The sequence below is a fragment of the Bos mutus genome, chromosome 3 (genome assembly GCF_027580195.1).
Source record: "Bos mutus isolate GX-2022 chromosome 3, NWIPB_WYAK_1.1, whole genome shotgun sequence".
NCBI classification, from domain to species: Eukaryota; Metazoa; Chordata; class Mammalia; order Artiodactyla; family Bovidae; genus Bos; species Bos mutus.
Genome location: NC_091619.1, coordinates 79,844,225 through 79,864,370, shown reverse-complemented (window position 1 = coordinate 79,864,370; position 20,146 = coordinate 79,844,225). Strand labels below are relative to the sequence as shown.

At 37.2% G+C, this 20,146-nt stretch overlaps 1 protein-coding gene across 2 annotated transcripts in view; it reads left to right on the top strand.

Moving 5' to 3' along the window:
* Positions 1-20,146, top strand: part of EFCAB7 (EF-hand calcium binding domain 7) — a 56,229-nt gene that overhangs the window by 29,025 nt on the left and 7,058 nt on the right. The window contains exons 8-11 of one of the 2 annotated variants that reach the window (XM_005899845.2): positions 1,687-1,796; positions 7,906-8,063; positions 8,902-9,035; positions 12,672-12,820. In XM_005899845.2, coding sequence (XP_005899907.1) covers positions 1,687-1,796; positions 7,906-8,063; positions 8,902-9,035; positions 12,672-12,820 — 551 coding nt within the window. The remainder of the gene's footprint in view (positions 1-1,686; positions 1,797-7,905; positions 8,064-8,901; positions 9,036-12,671; positions 12,821-20,146) is intronic. The other variant, XM_070367905.1, reaches the window with a different exon arrangement.

Genomic DNA, 20,146 nt, shown 5'->3' with positions numbered 1-20,146 from the left:
CAAGTACAGATTTATAAGGTGGAGAAATAGATTTGATCTCTTGATGAAAGAGCTGCAAAATCACATTGCAAAGGGCTGTGAATGCAGACAGGAGCAGCCATTTTTTGCTGTCTTCCACATGAAGCAAGGGAGCAAGTTTAGTGGATGTAGGGGTGGCGGAAGGGATGGATGAAGAGCAAGGGGCAGGTAGAGGGAATCCTCTGTTCAGAGGCTCTGAGGTGTAGAGTGCGCCTGGTGTTAGAACAAGGTGGCTAGAGTGGCTGTAATGAAGTAGGGAAGGAGAGAATGGTAAGAGATGAAGACAAGGGAGAAACAAGGACAAAACCAGGTAGAGTTTTGTTTTTTGCCATAATGTTGTAAAAGTCCATAACTTGGACTTTTACTCTGAAAGAAATAGAAATGAAAAACCCTTCGGAGGCTGCCATCAAGATTTTCTCTTCATCTTTGATTTTCAATAGTTTGAATATGTGTCTTGATGTTTTTTGTTTCTCTTGTTGATGCTGTTTTTGAATTTTGGAGAAGTTTATTTTTTAAGTTGTTGTTTGTTTGTGTTTATTTTTTTGGTATTTATCCTATTAGAAAGCCCTGAGTTTCTTGGATTTATGTTGGTTATTGTTTTTAGAAAATGTTGAATCTTTGTTTCTTCTGCGCTCTCTCTTCCACTTCCATGCCTGACATCTTGTTTTCCTCTGTGCCCCCACAGATCAGCCATGCTTGCATCTCATCCCTCCTTAGAAGGGTCTGTCTTTCCTTGGATTTCAGACTTCATGGTAATCCTGTGACCTCATATCTTATGGGTTTAAGAAATGCTATGATTTTGTAGTTTGTGCATTTTTTTCCTATTGTTAGGATGGGAGCAGCTTTCTTCCAACTTTCAACTCTATTAGAGGATTTTGAGTAGAGATGGAACATTTTCTGACATTTTAGCAAGAGCAGTCAGGTTGTATATTGAAAACAGATTGAAGGGTACTCAGGAGAAAGCAAAGAATGCTTTTGCTTTGAACGGAGGTGCAAAGGAGATAAGAAGTAGAAGATTCTGGATGTATCTTGAAGGTCAAACCATAGCATTTCCTGAAGCTTGTTTATGACACAGGAGGGACGGAAGAAGTTAAAGATGATTCCAGGATTTGGGGGGTTGAGCAACTGGTTTGAGATACTCTTCTCTGTCTCTTACCTGAGATAGAGAAGACTATAGATGGACAGTTTTTTCTTCAGGTGTTTGGATAGTTTTAGGCATAGAAATCCAAGTAGAAATGTCAAATAGGCAGTTGGATATATGAGTCTAATGTTCCTAGGAAAAGTCTATCAGGGGATATGAATGATGTCTAACATCTTTTCCTCCTATGCTCCTTTACAAGTGAGCCAGTACTTGTATCTTGTCCCTTCTTGAATGGGTTGTTTTTTCCTTGGATTTCAGTCTACTTGGTTGCGTTGCAACCTTAGCTCTCTAATGAGTTTTTAAAATTTATGATTTTTAGAGGTGTATATATGCAGAATGTTTCTAACAAGATCACTTTGTATAGTTATATGTCTTATTGAAAGTCTTTTGATGTTTACATATAAAAATGGATGTGAATTTAAAAAAAATAATTCAAAGGGGAAAGAAACCATTAACTTCTTTTTAAAATAGGAAAGATCTAAGTAGTGATTGCTTATTTTAAGATGTTTGGGGTTTTTTGTTTATAGGAAAACCATCCCCTTGGTTGTCAGTTGATACTGCCTTGTATATTCTTAAGGAAAATGAAAGTCAAGCAAATCTACAACTTCTGTATTTTACCGAACTACGAAATAGAGAAGTATACATGTTTATTTTCTAATGTATAGTTAAAAGTATAATATGATCTCAAGTTTGGGGAAAATAATAGTTTTTCTATATATCTTTAACCTTTTTTTCTTCCCTTTCAATTAAGGTAAATACAATTCTTATCATTATTCATATGTTTTTATTAATTGTGAAGGATTTTAATTTGCTGAGATTTAAAAATTGAGGATTTATTGGCAGCCTTGACTTTATAACTTTTACGTTGTGTGAGACATTATAATTCACTTTCATCTTTTCTGATACCCTGATGCCCCCCCCCCACATGTGAACATTTTTTTCTTATACTCAATAAAAATGATTGTTGCCAGGGAATTTTTTCCCCTTAATTCAAGCAGTTCAACTTTGAAAAAGTTCCTCTAGATGTTTGTCTTACTTCTAGTACTACTGCAAAAAAGAAAAACTTCATATCCTCAGGCTTTCCTCATATTAGAGGGTCTAAAAATAGATTGATCTGAAGAAATGCTTTCAAATGATTTTGTATGTTGCCCATGGGGTTGTTCTGATCTTTTCTAATTATATATTTACTCAGAGGCCAAATATGTGAGGCAGATACATAAATGTGGCTATTTATTTTATGAGGAATACAAAATACATCTGCTACACAGTAGCATGAATAATACTATTCAAGAGCTTACTGCAATATCATATTTAATCTTTATATAGGCCCAGCGACAGACAAACATTTCCCTGATGGAATGTTATATAAAAGTCTTTATTGTCGGCTTCCTAACAGACAAGAATAGTTATAGTCAAGAAACAAATAAAATGACAAAAGTTAATGTTTTGACTAAACTCTTCTTCAAAACTGACTACATAGTTAAGTTCAAGATAAAAAACATTGTCTAAAACAATGGCTTTCCTACTTTGTTTTGTCTAAAATTACTTTCTTGTGATATTGCATATATAAAAATCTTAGTACATAGCAAGCCTGTAGTAAAATTTGAATGAGTTTCTATTTACCTCTTTACTGTTTACTCCTCTGTTTATCTGTAATATGTCATATTTACAAAGGATTTTTACTTTTAGTTTCACAGTTATTTTCTTTAAGAAGAGTTTTGTGCCCATGAAAGACTTTGCATTTGCCAACTATGGCAATTCAAGTTTATACGTGGAGACAAGGAGGTTCATCAGAGAACGTATGTTAGGAAACAGCAAGAATTGTTTTTCACACATGGATATCAGTTTATATCTGGCCAATCTAAAAGATTATGATTTCCAAAAGATGAGTTTGGTCAATGTTTAATTTTCAAAATAGCCCTCACTTATATTGGGTTGCTTCTTATAATCCAACATAGGACATGGTCACTTTAGTATGATTATCATTCCTCTGACTTGTGAGAGCAGAAATAGGGCTGAATCGAGAATTTGGATGAGCAACTTTGTTTTGCATTTGAGGGTTTCCCAAGTGGCTTAGTGGTAAAGAATCTGCCTGCAGTGCAGGAGACACAGATTTGATCCCTGGATCAGAAAGATCCTCTGGAAAAGGAAATGGCAAGCCACTACAGTATTCTTGCCTGGAAAATCCCATGAACCGAGGAGTCTGGTAGGCTACACTCCATGGGGTCACAAAAGAGTTGGACATGACTTAGCCACTAAACAACAATAAATTCTGTGCTGAAGCAGAAATACCTATTTGCTTAGATATGGGCTTCCTCTGTGGCTCAGCTAGTAAAGAATCCGCCTGCAATGCGGGAGATCTGGGTTCATCCCTGTGTTGGGAAGATCCCCTGGCTACCCACTCCAGTATTCTGGCCTGAAGAATTCCATGGACTGTATTGTCCATGGGGTCTCAAAGAGTCAGACACAACCGAGTGACTCACTTTTACTTTATACACAACTAGAAAATGCTTCAGTTCTTAGGTTTAATATATTTGACAGAGACAACTCCTAGGTTTTATAGGAAGCCATTGGGCTCCAGAAAGCACCTAGAAGGTACATGCTGCTAAGTCGCTTTAGTCGTGTCTGACTCTGCGCGACCCCATAGACGGCAGCCCACCAGGCTCCTCCGTCCATGGGATTTTCCAGGCAAAAATGCTGGAGTGGGGTGCTATTGCCTTCTCCGTAGAAGGTACGTAGGGATGTCATTTTGTTTTCTTTCATACAACAGGAAAATAAAGTGTTTTCCTATACAAATATCTTGGCACTAATTATAAATATCCTATGATGGAAAAGAATTTGTATAAGGTAGGTTTATCTGGGATTCTACCATCTTGTTTTAGAGTACATATTACATAAATAATAGTAAAATTCCAGTGTTTTTGTTCACATTGGATTTTTACAAATATGGCTAATTCATACAAATAGTGAATTCTTTTAAACTGTATTAAACTTTTATTTTCTGTCAATAAAATCTGAATTACAAATCATATATTTATATTTGAATCATATTCAGTTCAGTTCAGTCACTCAGTCATGTCCAACTCTTTGCCACCCTATGGACCGTAGCACGCCAGGCTTCCCAGTCCATCACCAACTCCCGGAGCTTGCTCAAACTCATGTCCATTGAGTTGGTGATGCCATCCAACCATCTCATCCTCTGTTGTCCCCTTCTCCTCCCACCTTCAATCATTCCCAGCATCAGGGTCTTTTCCAAAAGTTAGTTCTTCACATCAGGTGGCCAAAGTGTTGGAGCTTCAGCTATAGCATCAGTCCTTCCAATAAATATTCGGGACTGATTTCCTTCAGGATTGACTGGTTTGATCTCCTTGCAGTCAAAAGCATCTATTCTTCAGCACTTAGCTTTCTTTTTAGTTCAACTCTCACATCCACACATGACTACTGAAAAAAACCATAGCTTTGACTAGACAGACTTTTGTTGACAAAGTAATGTCTCTGCTTTTTAATATGCTGTCTAGTTGGTCATAGCTTTTCTTCCAAGGAGCAAGCATCTTAATTTCATGACTGCAGTCATCATCTGCAGTGATTTTGGAGCCCTCCCAAATAAAGTCTCTCACTATTTCCATTATTTCCCCATCTATTTGCCATGAAGTGATGGGACCGGATACCATGACCTTAAGTTTCTGAATGTTGCGTTTCAAGGCAACTTTTTCACTCTTCTCTTTCACTTTCATCAAGAGGCTCTTTAGTTCTTCTTCACTTTCTGCCATAAGGGTGGTGTCATCTGCATATCTGAGGTTATTGCTATTTTTCCTGGCAGTCTTGATTCCAGCTTGTGCTTTATCCAGCCTGGCATTTCAAATAATGTACTCTGCATATAAGTTAAATAAACAGGGTGACAATATACAGCCTTGACGTACTCCTTTCCCGATTTGGAACCGGTCTGTTGTTCCATGTCAGTTCTAACTGTTGCTTTTTGACCTGCGTACAGATTTCTCAGGAGGTAGATCAGATGGTCTGGTATTCCTATCTCTTAAAGAATTTTCCACAGTTTTTTGTGATCTACACAGTCAAAGGCTTTGGTGTAGTCAGTAAAGCAGAAGTAGATGCTTTTTTGGAACTCTCTTACTTTTTCGATGATCCAACAGATGTTGGCAATTTGATCTCTAGTTCCTCTGCCTTTTCTAAATCCAGCTTGAACATCTGGAAGTTCACAGTTCATGTACTGTTGGAGAATTTTGAGCATTATTTTGCTAGCGTGTGAGATGAGTGCAATTCAGTAGTAGTTTGAACATTCTTTGACATTGCCTTTCTTTGGGATTGGAAGGAAAACTGACCCTTTCCAGTCCTCTGGCCACTGCTGAGTTTTCCACATTTGCTGGCATATTGAGTGCAACACTTTTACAGCATCATCTTTTAGGATTTGAAGTATCTCAACTGGAATTCCATCACCTCGACTAGCTTTGTTCGTAGTGATGCTTCCTAAGGCCCACTTGACTTCGCATTCCAGGATGTCTGGCTCTAGGTGAGTGATCACAGCATCGTGATTATCTGGGTCATGAAGATCTTTTTTGTGTAGATCTTCTGTATATCCTTGCCACATCTTCTTAGTATCTTCTGCTTCTGTTCAGTCCATACCATTTCTGTCCTTAATTGTGCCCATCTTTGCATGAAATGTTCCTTTCAGTTCAGTTCAGTTCAGTCACTCAGTCGTGCTCAGTCATGTCCAACTCTTTGCAACCCCATGGACTGCAGCGCACCAGGCCTCGCTGTCCATCACCAACTCCCGGAGTTTACTCGGACTCATATCCATTGGGTTGATGATGCCATCCAACCATCTCATTCTCTGTCGTCCCCTTCTCCTCCTGCCTTCAGTCTTTCCTAGCATCAGGGTCTTTTCAAATGAGTCAGTTCTTTGCATCAGGTGGCCAAAGTGATTGGAGTTTCAGCTTTGGCATCAGTCCTTCCAATGAATATTCAGGACTTCCTGAATATTCGATTATTTCCTTTAGGATGGTCTGGTTCCATCTTCTTGCTGTCCAAGGGACTCTCAAGAGTCTTCTCCAACACCAAATGTTCCCTTGGTATCTCTAATTTTCTTGAAGAGATCTTTAGTCTTTCCTGTTCTATTGTTTTCCTGTATTTGCACTGAGCAGTGAGGAAGGCTTTCTTATCTCCTTGTTATTCTTTGGAACTCTGCTTTCAAATGGGTATATCTTTCCTTTTCTTCTTTGCCTTCAGCTTCTCTTCTTTTCTTAGCTATTTGTAAGGCCTCATCAGACAATCATTTTACCTTTTTGGATTTCTTTTTCTTGGGGATGATCTTGATCACTGCCTCCTGTACAATGTCATGAACCTCTGTCCATAGTTCTTCAGGCACTCTCTGTCAGATCTAATCCCTTGAATCTGTTTGTCACTTCCACTCTGTAATCGTAAGGGATTTGATTTCGGTCATACCTAAATGGTCTAGTGGTTTTCCCTACTTTCTTCAATTTCAGTCTGAATTTGGCAATAAGGAGTTCATGATCTGAGCTACAGTCAGCTCCCAGTCTTGTTTTTGCTGACTGTGTAGAGCTTCTCCATCTTTGGCTGCAAAGAATATAATCAATCTGATTTTGGTATTGACCATGTGGTGATGTCCATGTTTAGAGTCTTCTCTTGTATTGTTGGAAGAAGGTGTTTGCTATGACCAGTGCGTTCTCTAGGGAAAACTCTGTTGGCCTTTGACCTGCTTCATTTTGTACCTCAAGGCAAAATTTGCCTATTACTCCAGGTATCTCTTGAGTTCCTACTTTTGTATTCCAGTCCCCTGTAATGAAAAGGATATCTTTTTTGGGTTTTAGTTTAGAAGGTCTTGTAGGTCTTCATAGAACTGTTCAGCTTCTTCAGTATTACTGGTCGGAGCACAGAGTTGGATTATCATGATATTGAATGGAATATGAATCATATTAGGCAACTATAACCCAGAAAAATTACTTAAAGTTTTTTCTCTTTGTTTCCTGTTGAAATATTTGCACACAGTCAAAACTCAAAATAGTATTTTAAGACCATTTTCAATATAACAAATATTTCATAACTAGTTATTAATACTAATGGATAAAGTACATAGTATTATATTTTAGAAACTTTAGTTAGGACTTAGTGAATTCCCTTAATGCTGTTAAATGTTAAAAATACTTTAAATTCTAGAAAATTTTATAGAATCACAATTTGCTTTGTTTCATAAAGTCCACTACCTTCAAGTGAGTATATTAAATTAATATTCATTCATTTTATATGAACTATGTAACTTTACATAAAATATACCAGAAATTTGCATAAAATATAGCAGATCTTTTCCAAATACACATTAATCTTTCATGCTATAATCATTCAGTATGAAAGAGTATGGGTAGCAAGATTATCCAACATCCCATTTTAAAAACAGCCAAAAAAATTAAAACTATTCCCCTTAAGTGCATCACTGGCATGTTTGAAGAATATTGGGAAGATTTAGAAGTTGTATAACTTCTAACCTATTAGAATTTTAGTTATTTTATAAATATATAAAGAACTGCATCTAATATTACTGGATTTAGCATTAACAAAAAGAGTTTGAAGCCTGTAAAACAATGATAGAACCATAATAGAATTGGTGAATATTGGTTAAAAAAAAAACTGTTTCTAATGCTTCTCTTTCATAAGAATGATTAAAAGTCATTAAGACTCATGGCGTTTGTTTGTTTTAAAAATTCTTTTGAGAAAAGACGTTTGGGTGGACTGGTGAACTAGGACCTGGAATTTACTGGTTAGTTCCTTCCACAACTGGCTGCAGGCTAAGAAAAGAAGTAAAACCAATAACAGAAGAAGCCCAACTTGTATACAGAGATGAAACAGGGGAATTATTTCTTACAAAGGAATTTAGGTAAGTTTTGTTTATTAAAGTCAGAGGTATAACACTAGGCTGGATGTGGATCAGTAGCCTGCCTTCCATCCTTTCCTTTGGCTAGCTGCAAACCCCAGCCCCAGTTTCTAATCAGTAGCTCAACTCATCCACTAGGCATCTGACTGTGACCTTCTATTCATAAGGTTTTGAATGGGATTGCCATTTATTTCTGGATTCCGTATAGTTGGCAAGTCAACTTTAGTTACAAATTTACTGATTTCTCCTCCACTAGAAATAGGTCCTGCTAATTGTACTATTGTCTGAGATAACTGTCTAATATGAAATCCAAATAGGGTGGTTCTCCCATATTCTAAATATGTAAGTAAGATCTGGCTACCAATAGAGAGGAAGAAAGATGGAGATAGGTAAAAAGAAAAGGGGAACTTCTGTTTGAGTTCCTGCTACATGTTAAGATACTGTGGTTGCTTTAGAAGCTTGATTATGTCATGTAATGCTAGACAAAGTAGAATGTATATTTGGATACATTAACTCTGTCATTCACAAATACTGTTTTTATTTTATTCTTTTCCAGTATGGTTTATTACAAGATATTGAGTATAGTTCCCTGTGCTATACAATAGGACCTTGTTGTTTATCAATTCCAAATTCCCAGTCCAGCTCCCCCCAGCTCTCCCTCCCCTTTGGCAGCCGCAAGTTTATTCTCCGTGCCTGAGTCTGTTTCTGTTTCATTGATGAATTCATCACAAATATTGTTTAATGCCTTGATATAACTTCCTTTTGAAAGTTATCCTCATCGAAACCTTCTTCAGTCTAGTTGCCTTAGAGACAAATAATTTGCTATTTTTTTTCAATTTAGGTCAACTTTATCAGATATATTTGAAGTAATTGATTTAGACGGAAATGGTCTTCTTAGTCTTGAAGAATATAATTTTTTTGAATTGAGAACAAGCGGTGAGAAGTGTGATGAAGATGCTTGGGCTGTCTGCAGAGGTAAGCATTTTTTCTTAATGGGTGTGTTATATTCGTATATATACCCTTTCATCCTTAAGAAGTGAAATATCAAATTTCTCCATTGAATATTATAGCAGTTGCTGCTGCTAAGTCTCGTCAGTCGTGTCCGACTCTGTGTGACCCCATAGACGGCAGCCCACCAGGCTCCCCTGTCCCTGGGATTCTCCAGGCAAGAACACTGGAGCGGGTTGCCATTTCCTTCTCCACTGCGTGAAAGTGAAAAGTGAAAGGGAAGTTGCTCAGTCGTGTCCGACTCTTAGCGACCCCATGGACTGCAGCCTACCAGGCTCCGCTGTCCATGGCTCCGCTGGGATTTTCCAGGCAAGAGTAGTGGAGTGGGGTGCCATTGCCTTCTCCGTTATAGCAGTTAGGACAGTTTAAAAATAGTAGCATTGTTTGTAGATCATAACAAATTAAACATTTATTTTTCTTAAATTGGTAGTTGGTATAGTACTCAAGTTAAAAGAAAATGTAAATTACTTACTCATAATTACTGCGTTCTTTGGAGCTTAGAATATAAAAAACTTTGTCTTAGCTCTGATAGTGAAGACTGAAGTAGTGAAGAGACCCAAACTGTGCCCAGGAGAGGGCAGCAAAGAGCTAACAGACTGCTGCTGCTGCTGCTTGCTAAGTCATTTCAGTCATGTCCGACTCTGTGTGACCCCATAGACGGCAGCCCACCAGGCTCCCCCATCCCTGGGATTCTCCAGGCAAGAACACTAGAGTCAGTTGCCATTTCCTTCTCCAATGTATGAAAGTGAAAAGTGAAAGTGAGTCGCTCAGTCGTGTCCGAGTCTTCGAGACCTCATGGACTGTAGCCTACGAGACTCCTCCGTCCATGGGATTTTCCATATTAAGAGGTTTCCAGGAAGTTGTTTATGTATGTTAAGAATTGTTTTGTTTTTTGTATTTGAGTTGAATTAAGAAAGGCCACCCATGGATATATGCTGCTGATAAGTCACGTCAGTCGTGTCCAACTCTGTGTGACCCCATAGACGGCAGCCCACCAGGCTCCCCCATCCCTGGGATTCTCCAGGCAAGAACATTATGGAGTGGGTTTCCATTTCCTTCTCCAATGCATGAAAGTGAAAAGGGAAAGTGAAGTCGCTCAGTCGTGTCCCACTCTCAGCAACCCCATGGATTGCAGCCTACCGGGCTCCTCCATCCATGGGAGTGGGGTCCCATTGGAGAAGCCAAAAATACTAAAATGGGCAAAGAAAAATGAGAGTGAGGTGAAGTCAGTTGTTACTTGGGAGAAGACTGAAAAGAGGATAGAGCTTGTGTATTTAGTGAAAGTGAAAGTGAAGTCACTCAGTCGTGTCCGACTCTTAGTGACCCCATGGACTGCAGCCCACCAGACTCCTCCGTCCATGGGATTTTCCAGGCAAGAGTACTAGAGTGGGGTGCCATTGCCTTCTCCAACATATACACACTACTATATATATAAAATAGATAACTCATAAGAACCTACTCTATAATACAGAGAATTCTCAATACTCTGTGATGACCTTTATGGGAAAAGAATCTAAAAAAGACTGGCTACATCTAAGGACTAAAAGGTCAAAGGAGAACGCCGGAAAACCATAGCCAACTGTAAATCATAGAGCAAGAAGTCTGAGAAGGTTGGAATGTAGTCAAGAGAGAGATTAACTCACATGTTGCTGTCACTGGAGTAGTAATGTGTCCTAATCCTCTGGTTCTTGAAATGGTCTTGGCAGTCAGTGAGCTAGGGAGGAATCTAATCAATCTATTTTTCTAAAGAGCAAGTAAAGTAGAAGTATTATTAATATAAAGTTTTTTTTTTAATCTTTTATTAACTTTTTATTTTGTATTAGGGTATAGCTGACTAACAGTGTTTTTAACTGAAGTTTTATGTAGTGTAATCAATAACAAGAAATACATATTGATTTACAATTTTAAACTTTGATTAACAAGATTGATAACACATAATAGACTATTAGTTTTAGGAAGATGCAATCATTTTGTAACTTTATTGATATAATATTTTGATTCTCTTTCTCTTTGTCATATTTGTATGGGTATTTCTGAGTTCTCTGTTCTATTCCACTGAACCATTTGTCTTATCTTTCACTAATACCACACTTCTCCTGATTACTGTAGCTTTAAAGGAAGTCTTGAAGTTGGGTATTAACAAACTTTAAAAGATTAATGGAGAATTGATAATTTTAAGTTTTAAAAGTAGATTAGTTATTGATAGTCTCTATAGCATTATATCTATATACATTATTCTTAAAAGTAATTATTTCTTTGTATTATATATCAAATATTAATGTTTTCATCTTGCTCCTCTACTTAGTAGCTCCAGCTTCCATTTTAGTGGTTACTGTATCTCTCTATGATCTAATTTAATCTACATTTCCTTTTTTGTCTTTACAAAAGTTATGAATCACTTTCCAAACTCTAAGCATTTTAAACTATTAATCAGTCAACCAGTTTTAAACAGCTATGTCTCTGCCTCTTTTCTCACAGTAACGTGTATTAAAGAGATGTCTCAAATAAGAGTACCCATTTCCTTGGGCATATTATAGATGGGAGTTGGAAAATAAAATCTTTCTTTGTTGTAGGGCAGTTAACAGAACATAATCCAAAATGAGTAGCTATTTTTTATCTATTTCATAGTCACATTCAAGAGTTATATATAGATATTTCTACATGAATTTTTGCTTATAAACAGTGTTAAAATGGGCATACTTAGATTTGTGTGGGACATTCATGGACTCAAAGTGTTCCCTATTATCTAACAGTTTTTAAGGACCAGGGGACAATTCTATTAAAATTAAAGCAGTTAAGCATATAATAGTCTCCTTGAATCTGGCACCATTCACTTTTCCCTTTTGAAATACCAGTAGTTTGGGGGATATTACATCAAATTCATTTGGATTTAAGTGGCAAGTAAGTATTTTAATTTTTGAAATACAGTACTGGCTTCACCAGTATATACCCTAATATTAAAATACATGTTAGTATATACTCTGATAAGCAGGCAGCTTGGAATTTACCCAGAAAAATTAAGACTTCCTCTAATTTTGAAATATATTTGTACTATTTATGACTTTAGCTCTTGTTGAAAAACTAAATCATACACTGTGATAGTGCTTATGCTGAGTTGTGGGAAATTAGAACAGTATCTCTCAAACATGTTTTGAACCACTCTTTTTTTTTAAACATGGTCTTTGTTTATTTATTAATTAATTTATTTTTGGCTGTGCTGGGGCTTCGTTGCTGCGCGCAGGCTTTCTCTAGTCCCCGTGAATGGGGTCTGTCTCTAGTTGCAGCGCGTGGGCTCAGAAGTTGTGGCGTGCGTGCTCTAGGGCACAGGCTCAGTAGTTGTGTCACACAGACTTAGTCGCCCTACAGCATATGGAATCTTCCCAGACCAGAGATCGAGCCTGTGTCCTCTGCATTGGCAGGGGATTGTTAACCGCTGGACCACCAGGAAAGTCCTTGAGCCATTCTTATTTCACTTTGATAGTGCTCACAGATTCTTAAGGCCTCCTTCAAAGTAAACATTTATGGACAATAATATAGCCATTTTAGTAAATGTATGAACTTAAACAAAATATGTAAGGAAGAAACTTTTGGTTGTTTTGACAGAGAATTTTGATACCAAGAAAAATGAACTAACAAGACAGGGCTTTATGGATCTGAATCTGATGGAAGCCAACGACCGAGAAGGAGATCCTCGTGATCTCTGGGTAACTCTGCACTCAATGGGCTACAATAAAGCTCTGGAACTGACGGAGGTAAAGCAGTCTTAAAGTTTGCTGTGGGTGTAATGTACATAATATTTTCCCCCACAAACATTTTCTTGACACAGGACTTTTGAATTGGGCTCTCAAATCCATGAACTTCAATATACAAATGAATCCTGGGTGCAACAGTATGTTTCTGCTAGTTTATGCAAGCTCTTATATGAAATTTAATTGCTCACAACATCTTAATAATTCAGGAACAAAAGTAGTTTGAGCCTATGATATGCAGGAAAAAGATTGGTAATATGAAAAGTTACATTTCTTAATTGGTGATGGCTGTTTGAGTTGCTAAAATTTCAACAGTTGCTTCCATTCCGAGACTTCAGAGACTCTTTGTCCTAATAGAATAAAAGCCCTCCTAAAATAAGGAGAATATGTCTGTATGAGAACTGGAATTCTGGTCTTTTCACACGGGTACTCCTTGGGTTAATATTTGTAAAACACTTGAAACAGTGCTTGGCTCTTATAAAGCACTATGTATGTATTAGCTATGATTATTATTATTTATTAACATGTAAGGTATAAAAGTTGAATAAGACTTGCATAAACCAGAGGAATAATAAAAATTAGGCCTATTTCTTAAATTTTATATTTTTGTGTCCTTTAATAAAGTTTAAAATAAAGGATTTAAGAGTTTTAGGCCACACAAATTAGATAACAGTACATTTGTTTATAATTTAAAAATAGTATCTGTCCTTTCTATAAATACATCAACCTAGGAGGGTAACACTACCAGAAACAAATTTTAAGTTTGGGGTGTACTGAGACTTTGGTTAAGTTCCTAGTTTTGACATCATTTAAAATTCCTCAAAAATTTGTTTTCTGCGAAGTTCTCTATATTTTTTTGCCATTTTTATTAATAAGAGGTGAATAGTTACAGTAACTTTTTACATTCTACTTTAACATTTAGTGAATCTTACATCTTTAAGCATGGTGAAAATCAGCACCTAATCTGTGAATAATATTGTGTCTGCTACACATGCTTCCATTTAACAGAGGAGACGATTGTGACATTTTAAGTTAAGAGAAGATATAGCATTTAAGATTAAGTTACAGTAAGATTTAAGTTAAGAGCAGATAATAGCGTTTGCTGATATCGTTGACTTTTGAAATCACAAGTAAGAAGGATTTCTGAGATAAAGATCTTTTATTTAAATTTTTAAAATGTATTTAATAGGTAATAGGTTCCATTGTTTGAAGTTCCAAAAGTAAAAATTTATATATATGTGTATATATATATATATATATATATATATATACAGTGAAAATGTCAAAGGATAATGAGACCACCACTCAGTAGCTGAAATAAAAAGACAAAACTGAATTGATTGCTTACTGCAAGGGAGAGCTATGCTGGTCAGGCACAAAGCAGAATGTTCATCTTATTTATAAAGGGCATTGGGGAAGCATGGTTATTCAGATGAGACTGTTGGTTGATTGATATACTCAGTGATATATTTATTTACTTTGAGTCTGTCTGTGATTGCTTGACTTTCAAAAGTGAAGAGCCAACCCTAGCTGACTTACAGAAGTATGTTTATTGAGGTGAGTTGTTGCAGATCAGTTGAACATATTTGAAACAAGTTCTGGGGCGAGAGATCAAGGTGGCAGAATAAAAGGACGTGGAGTTCACCTCTTCCCACAAATGTATCAAAAATACATCTACATGTGGAGTAATTCTCACAGATTACCTGCTGGACACTAGCAAACTTCATATACAACCAAAACTACAAGAAAGATCACCATGTACTGGTAGGGTGAAAAAAAAGGAATCAGAATGGGACAGAGCTGTACCCCTGGGAGGGATCTGTGAAAGAGAAAAGATTCCCTCACCCTGGGAACCCCCTTCAACAACTGGGAGATCAGCTGGGCAGAAGGGGAGATTCAGAGGCTCAGCAGAGAGTCAGCAGCTGGCTTGGAGCAGGCAGAACAGATTGAGACCAGCATTAATTCCTGGCAACCTCACTGCATACCCCAGCCTGAGGGTCGCATCTGCTGGTGTGCACAGTGGCTCGGTGGTGAAACTCAGACTTCAGCAGACAGCCCTGGGTATAGGACTAAAGTTGACTACATGGAAACAGCTTGAAGGTGCTAGAGTGTGGTCCAGGCTGAGACTGGGAGTGTGCACAGAACAAAGCCCGAGTCCACTATAGAAGTTCTGTTGTTATGCAAGCAAAGGGAGGGGCAGGGGCCCTATCCTTGCAGCCTTATTCTCCAGTGACCTCACAGTGGGTGCAGCTCTGCCTCCACAAGCTCTTGGAGCATGTAAGCACTGCAGTTGCCCACATGTAGAGGCAGAGCTGAAATCTGAGCTGATCCCCGGGACTGCTTGATTTCAGAAGCTGGGCTGGAATCAGCCTTGTCCTGCGGCTTTGCAACTTTGATGGATATATGTTGCCAGGACCTTTATAATCTCAGTGCCTGTGGAATATCTGCATGGATTTACTGGTGCTTCCACATCTGGGGCAGGTCTGGAGTTAGCAGCTGCAGGGTTTGTGGGTGTACACATGTAGAGATAGCACTGGGGTCTGCCCTGATTCCCTTGTGCACACATATAGTTGTGCACACAGAGCACAACTTTGTGACTATGGTGGGTCCCAGTGCCTGGCTTTAGTGAAACTGCACAAGGGTCCTGCACTGGTGGCTCCATGAACACGGTGCCTGAGCAACATCCAGGTTGACTGCCTGATTCCCAGGCTGAGATGAGGTTGTAGGCAACATTCCATAGATGAGGTTCTACAGAAACATTGCAGGCCAGAAGAGAGTAGCAAGTCCTGAAAGGGAAAAACTGGCATCTAGGATAATCTACCCAGCAAGAGTATTATTTAGAATAGAAAGGGGAGATAAATTTTTCAGTAAGCAAAAGCTAAAAGAACACTAAATTCTTTTGAGTATTTAATGGCAACCCACTCCAGTACTCTTACCTGGAAAATCCCATGTACAGAGGAGCCTGGTAGGTTGCAGTCCATGGGGTTGCTAAGAGTCGGACACGACTGAGCGACTCACTTTCACTTTTCACTTTCACGCATTGGAGAAGGCAATGGCACCCCACTCCAGTGTTCTTGCCTGGAGAATCCCATGGACAGAGGAGCCTGGTAGGCTGCAGTTCATGGGGTTGTTACGAGTCAGACATGACTGAGCAACTCCACTTTCACTTTTCACTTTCACGCATTGGAGAAGGAAATGGCAACCCACTCCAGTGTTCTTGCCTGGAGAATCCCAGGGACGGGGGAGCCTGGTGGGCTGCCATCTCTGGGGTTGAACAGAGTTGGACATGACTGAAGCAACTTAGCAGTAGCAACAGCAGCAATACTAAACCTATACTAAAAGAAATACTGAAAGTTATTCTATAAATAGAAAAGAAATAAGAATCTACAGAAAAGAGAAAAATCACAAATAAGGCAGTATATATAAAAAAAAATTTGTGAAAGTGATGATAACCACAATAAACAGCAAAAAGGTAAATGTGAAGATGTAAAAAAGGACATCAAAATAAAATGTGGGGGAAGGGAGTAAGAAAATATACATTTTTTAGAGTGTGTTTGAGCCTATATGACTCCCAGATATAGTAACAGGTTAACATACTTGAAAAATAAGGTAACCACAAATCAAAAGCATTCAGTAGATTCACAGAAAACAAAACCAAGAAAGCTCAAGCATAATGCAGAAGAAAACCATAAAACCACAAAAGGAAAAACAAAAAGAAGAACAAAGAAGAAATGCAAAATCAATTGGAAAAAACAAGATTTAAATGAAAATAAATACATATTTATCAATAACTTAAATATCAGTGGACTGAATGCTCCAATCAAAAGACATAGAGTGCCAGTTGGATAATAAAACAAGAGCCTACAATATGCTGCCTGCAAGAAACCCACTAAGGGTGAAGGACACACACAGATCAAAAGTGAGAGGATGGAAAAAGATATTTCATGCAAATGGAAATGACAAGAAATCAGGGGTAGGTGGCAGTACTGATATCAGACAAAATAGACTTTAAAGGCCATAAAAAAGATAAAGGACACTATATAATGATAAAAGGATCAATACAAGAAGAGAACATAACACCCATTAACATATATGCACCCAATATAGAAGCACCTAAATGCATTAAAAAAAAAATATATTGACATGTAAAGGGAGAATTGAGAATACAATAATTGTAGGAGACTTTAACACCCCACTGACATCAATGGACAGATATTCCAGACAGAACTTCAGTAAGACAACAGAGATCCTAAATGACATAAAAGATCAGTTAGACTTAATTGCTATTTTCATGACCTTGCATCAAAAAAAAAAAAAAAAAAAACATTCTTTTCAAATGCACATTGAATATTCTTTAGGCTCGACCACATGCAAGGATACAAAACAAGCCTCAGCAAATTTAAGAGGACAGAAATTATTTCAAGCATCTATTCTGACCCACAATACCATGAAACTGGAAGTCAACCACAGAAAGAGAAATGAGAAAAAATGATTACATGGAGATTAAACAACACACTACAAAGTGGGTCAATAATGAAATCAAAGAGGAAATTTTAAAAGTACCTTGAGACAAATGACAGCCACACAAACTCTGTTCAGTTCAGTCGCTCAGTCATGTCCCACTTTGTGACCTCATGGACTGCAGCACATCAGGCTTCCCTGTCCATCACCAACTCCCAGAGCTTGCTCAAACTCATGTCCATTGAGTTGGTGATGCCATCCAACCATCTCATCCTCTGCCGTCCCCTTCTCCTGCCTTCAGTCTTTCCCAGCATCAAGGTCCCTTCAAATGAGTCAGTTCTTTGCATCAGGTGGCCAAAGAATTATTGAGTTTCAGCTTCAACATGAGTCCTTCCAATGAATATTCAGGACTGATTTCCTTTAGGATGGACTGGTTTGATCTCCTTGCAGTCCAAGGGACTCTCAAGAGTGTTCTCCAATACCACAATTCAAAAACATCAATTCTTCAGTGCTTAGCTTTCTTTATAGAATGCAGCAAAATCTATAGGATGCAACAAAAGCAGTCCTAAGAAGGGTCAGTTAGTCTAAGAGCATACTAGATGTTATTTTATATATATTTTACTCTCCTAGTAATTTGATATGCCTTAGAGAGAGCCATAATTTAATCATTTGAGCTAAACTATTTCCTTGTAAGGAAGTAGATTTTTACAAGGAAACTAGGCTACTTATTGTATGTCAAGCCTATATTATCCTTTTTATTTTTTAATATAACCCCATCAACAAACAATACTATGTCAGGATTTGGTATTGAAGTGTCCAAAAATTTTGTTCTGAGTATGGATACTTCCTGATTTATAGAATCATAATGAGGAAATTCTCCTTATTCAATAAGGGTTATAGAGTTGTTGCATTGAAAATATTATACCAGCAAATGGTAATTCAGCGAGACTGATAATTCATAATTAATTAATTGGTATAAAAATGTTGAATGTTTCCATTAATGATGGGGATATACACATGTAACATTTTATTTAAAGGATTAATACAAAACCTAAAGGTATTTTGACTAATTTAGTTTTGACTGATATCTGGAAGTACTCTGAGACAATGAGGCTATTCAATTAAGGTATTGCCTTTGATGGGCATTGATTCTTTGATATGTGCTATGTTATTGAGTTAATATACCTAGAGCATGACCTAACATTTTCATATTTGTAAAAACAAAAAAAGAAAGCTTTATGATAATCTAGGAAGAATCCATTTATAATCTTATGAGCTGTGTTCTAATTGGTTTGAATATGTCTGTAGAGGATTTTGCCCATAAGGTTTCTGGAACCATAGCTATTTCTTTGGCAGTTTCCTGAATTATATATTATGTAAGTAATCTAATCTCTAGATGAGCTACATTTTGACCCCACCTATTAAATTAGTAGGTATTATGTCACAAAGACTAACCAAAGTATCAGTTATAAGTTAGGATTTAGGAAACAGCTTAGGATTGTTTGTTAAATCTCATTAATTGAATCATTTTAGTAAACCAAAATTTATTTTATGTTAAGCATTCTTTAGGTTACTATACCAGCTTCTCTGGTGACTCAGTAGTAAAGAATCTGCCTGCAAAGCAGAAGCAGCAGGAGACACAGGTTCGATCCCTGAGTCGGGCACATTCCCCTGGAGGAGGGCATGACAACCCACTCCAGTATTCTTGCTTGGAGAATCCTGTAGACAGAAGAGCCTGGCGGGCAACAATCCATACATAGGGTCGCAAAGAGTCAGACATGACTGAAGCAACTCACTCTCAGTTTGTGTCACCTTTTCCTACCTTATTTTTTTAATTAAATCCCCCAATTTAGTTTTAAAATTATAGATTATCCATTCCCTCTATCAATTTATAAAGGCAGAACCTCTTTCAAAGTGCAGTATAACTTCTTTTTTGTTGTTTTTTTCCAACTTTTTATTTTGTATTGACGTAGAGCTGATGAACAATGTTGTGATGGTTTCAGGTGGACAGCAAAGGGACTCAGCCACACATATATATGTATCTGTTCTCCTCCAAACTCCCCTCCCATCCAGGCTGCCGCATAACACTGAGCAGAATTCCATGTGAACAGCACAACTTCTTTATTGTTCCTCCTGCAAGTACATTGCTCTTATATCACCATAACAATAATTTGCTTTTTTATTGAATGTTGATGAACAAATATATGTCTGTTTTTTTGTTTTTTTTTTTTTTTTCCCTTTTTTTGCTTCTTTTTTTAAAAAAGAATTTCATGAATAAAATCTTTTTAGAATTCAGAACTGGGAAAATTTTACTTCATTTTCTTTAGATTTTGAGAGCTGTGTAATATTTTCTGTGTCACTTTTATCTTTGCTAACATGTAGCTAAGAGCCACATTTTGTGCAAAACTTAAGTAGCATGTCCTAATCTAGGTTTTCTTATTCCTATCTTCCTGATCTTCCTTTTTATATATTGTTAATATTTTTACAATTAACAATTTATAATGAATAGTTTTCTTCCTTGTTGTATGCTTCCTATTTAACTTAATATGGTAAAAAAAAAAAGAGTAAATAGAAGGTTAAACCCATGAACAGGAGAAAAAAAAAGGATACAAAGGGCACCTTTTTTATGTAGATAAGATTTTATTTAAAAATTTCAGGGAATGTGTCTTTAACAAAGACCTTTTAAGATGTTTATGTTCAGTAACAGGTAAACTTAATATTGATACTGTTTGATCAAGTAAAACAGATAACTAAGACTTGGAAAATGGTTAAAATAATGCCAGAATCTATTCAATATTGAAAATTCAGTACTTTAAAATGCAACAGTCATCAATCAGTTCAGTCACTCAGTCGTGTCCAACTCTTCGA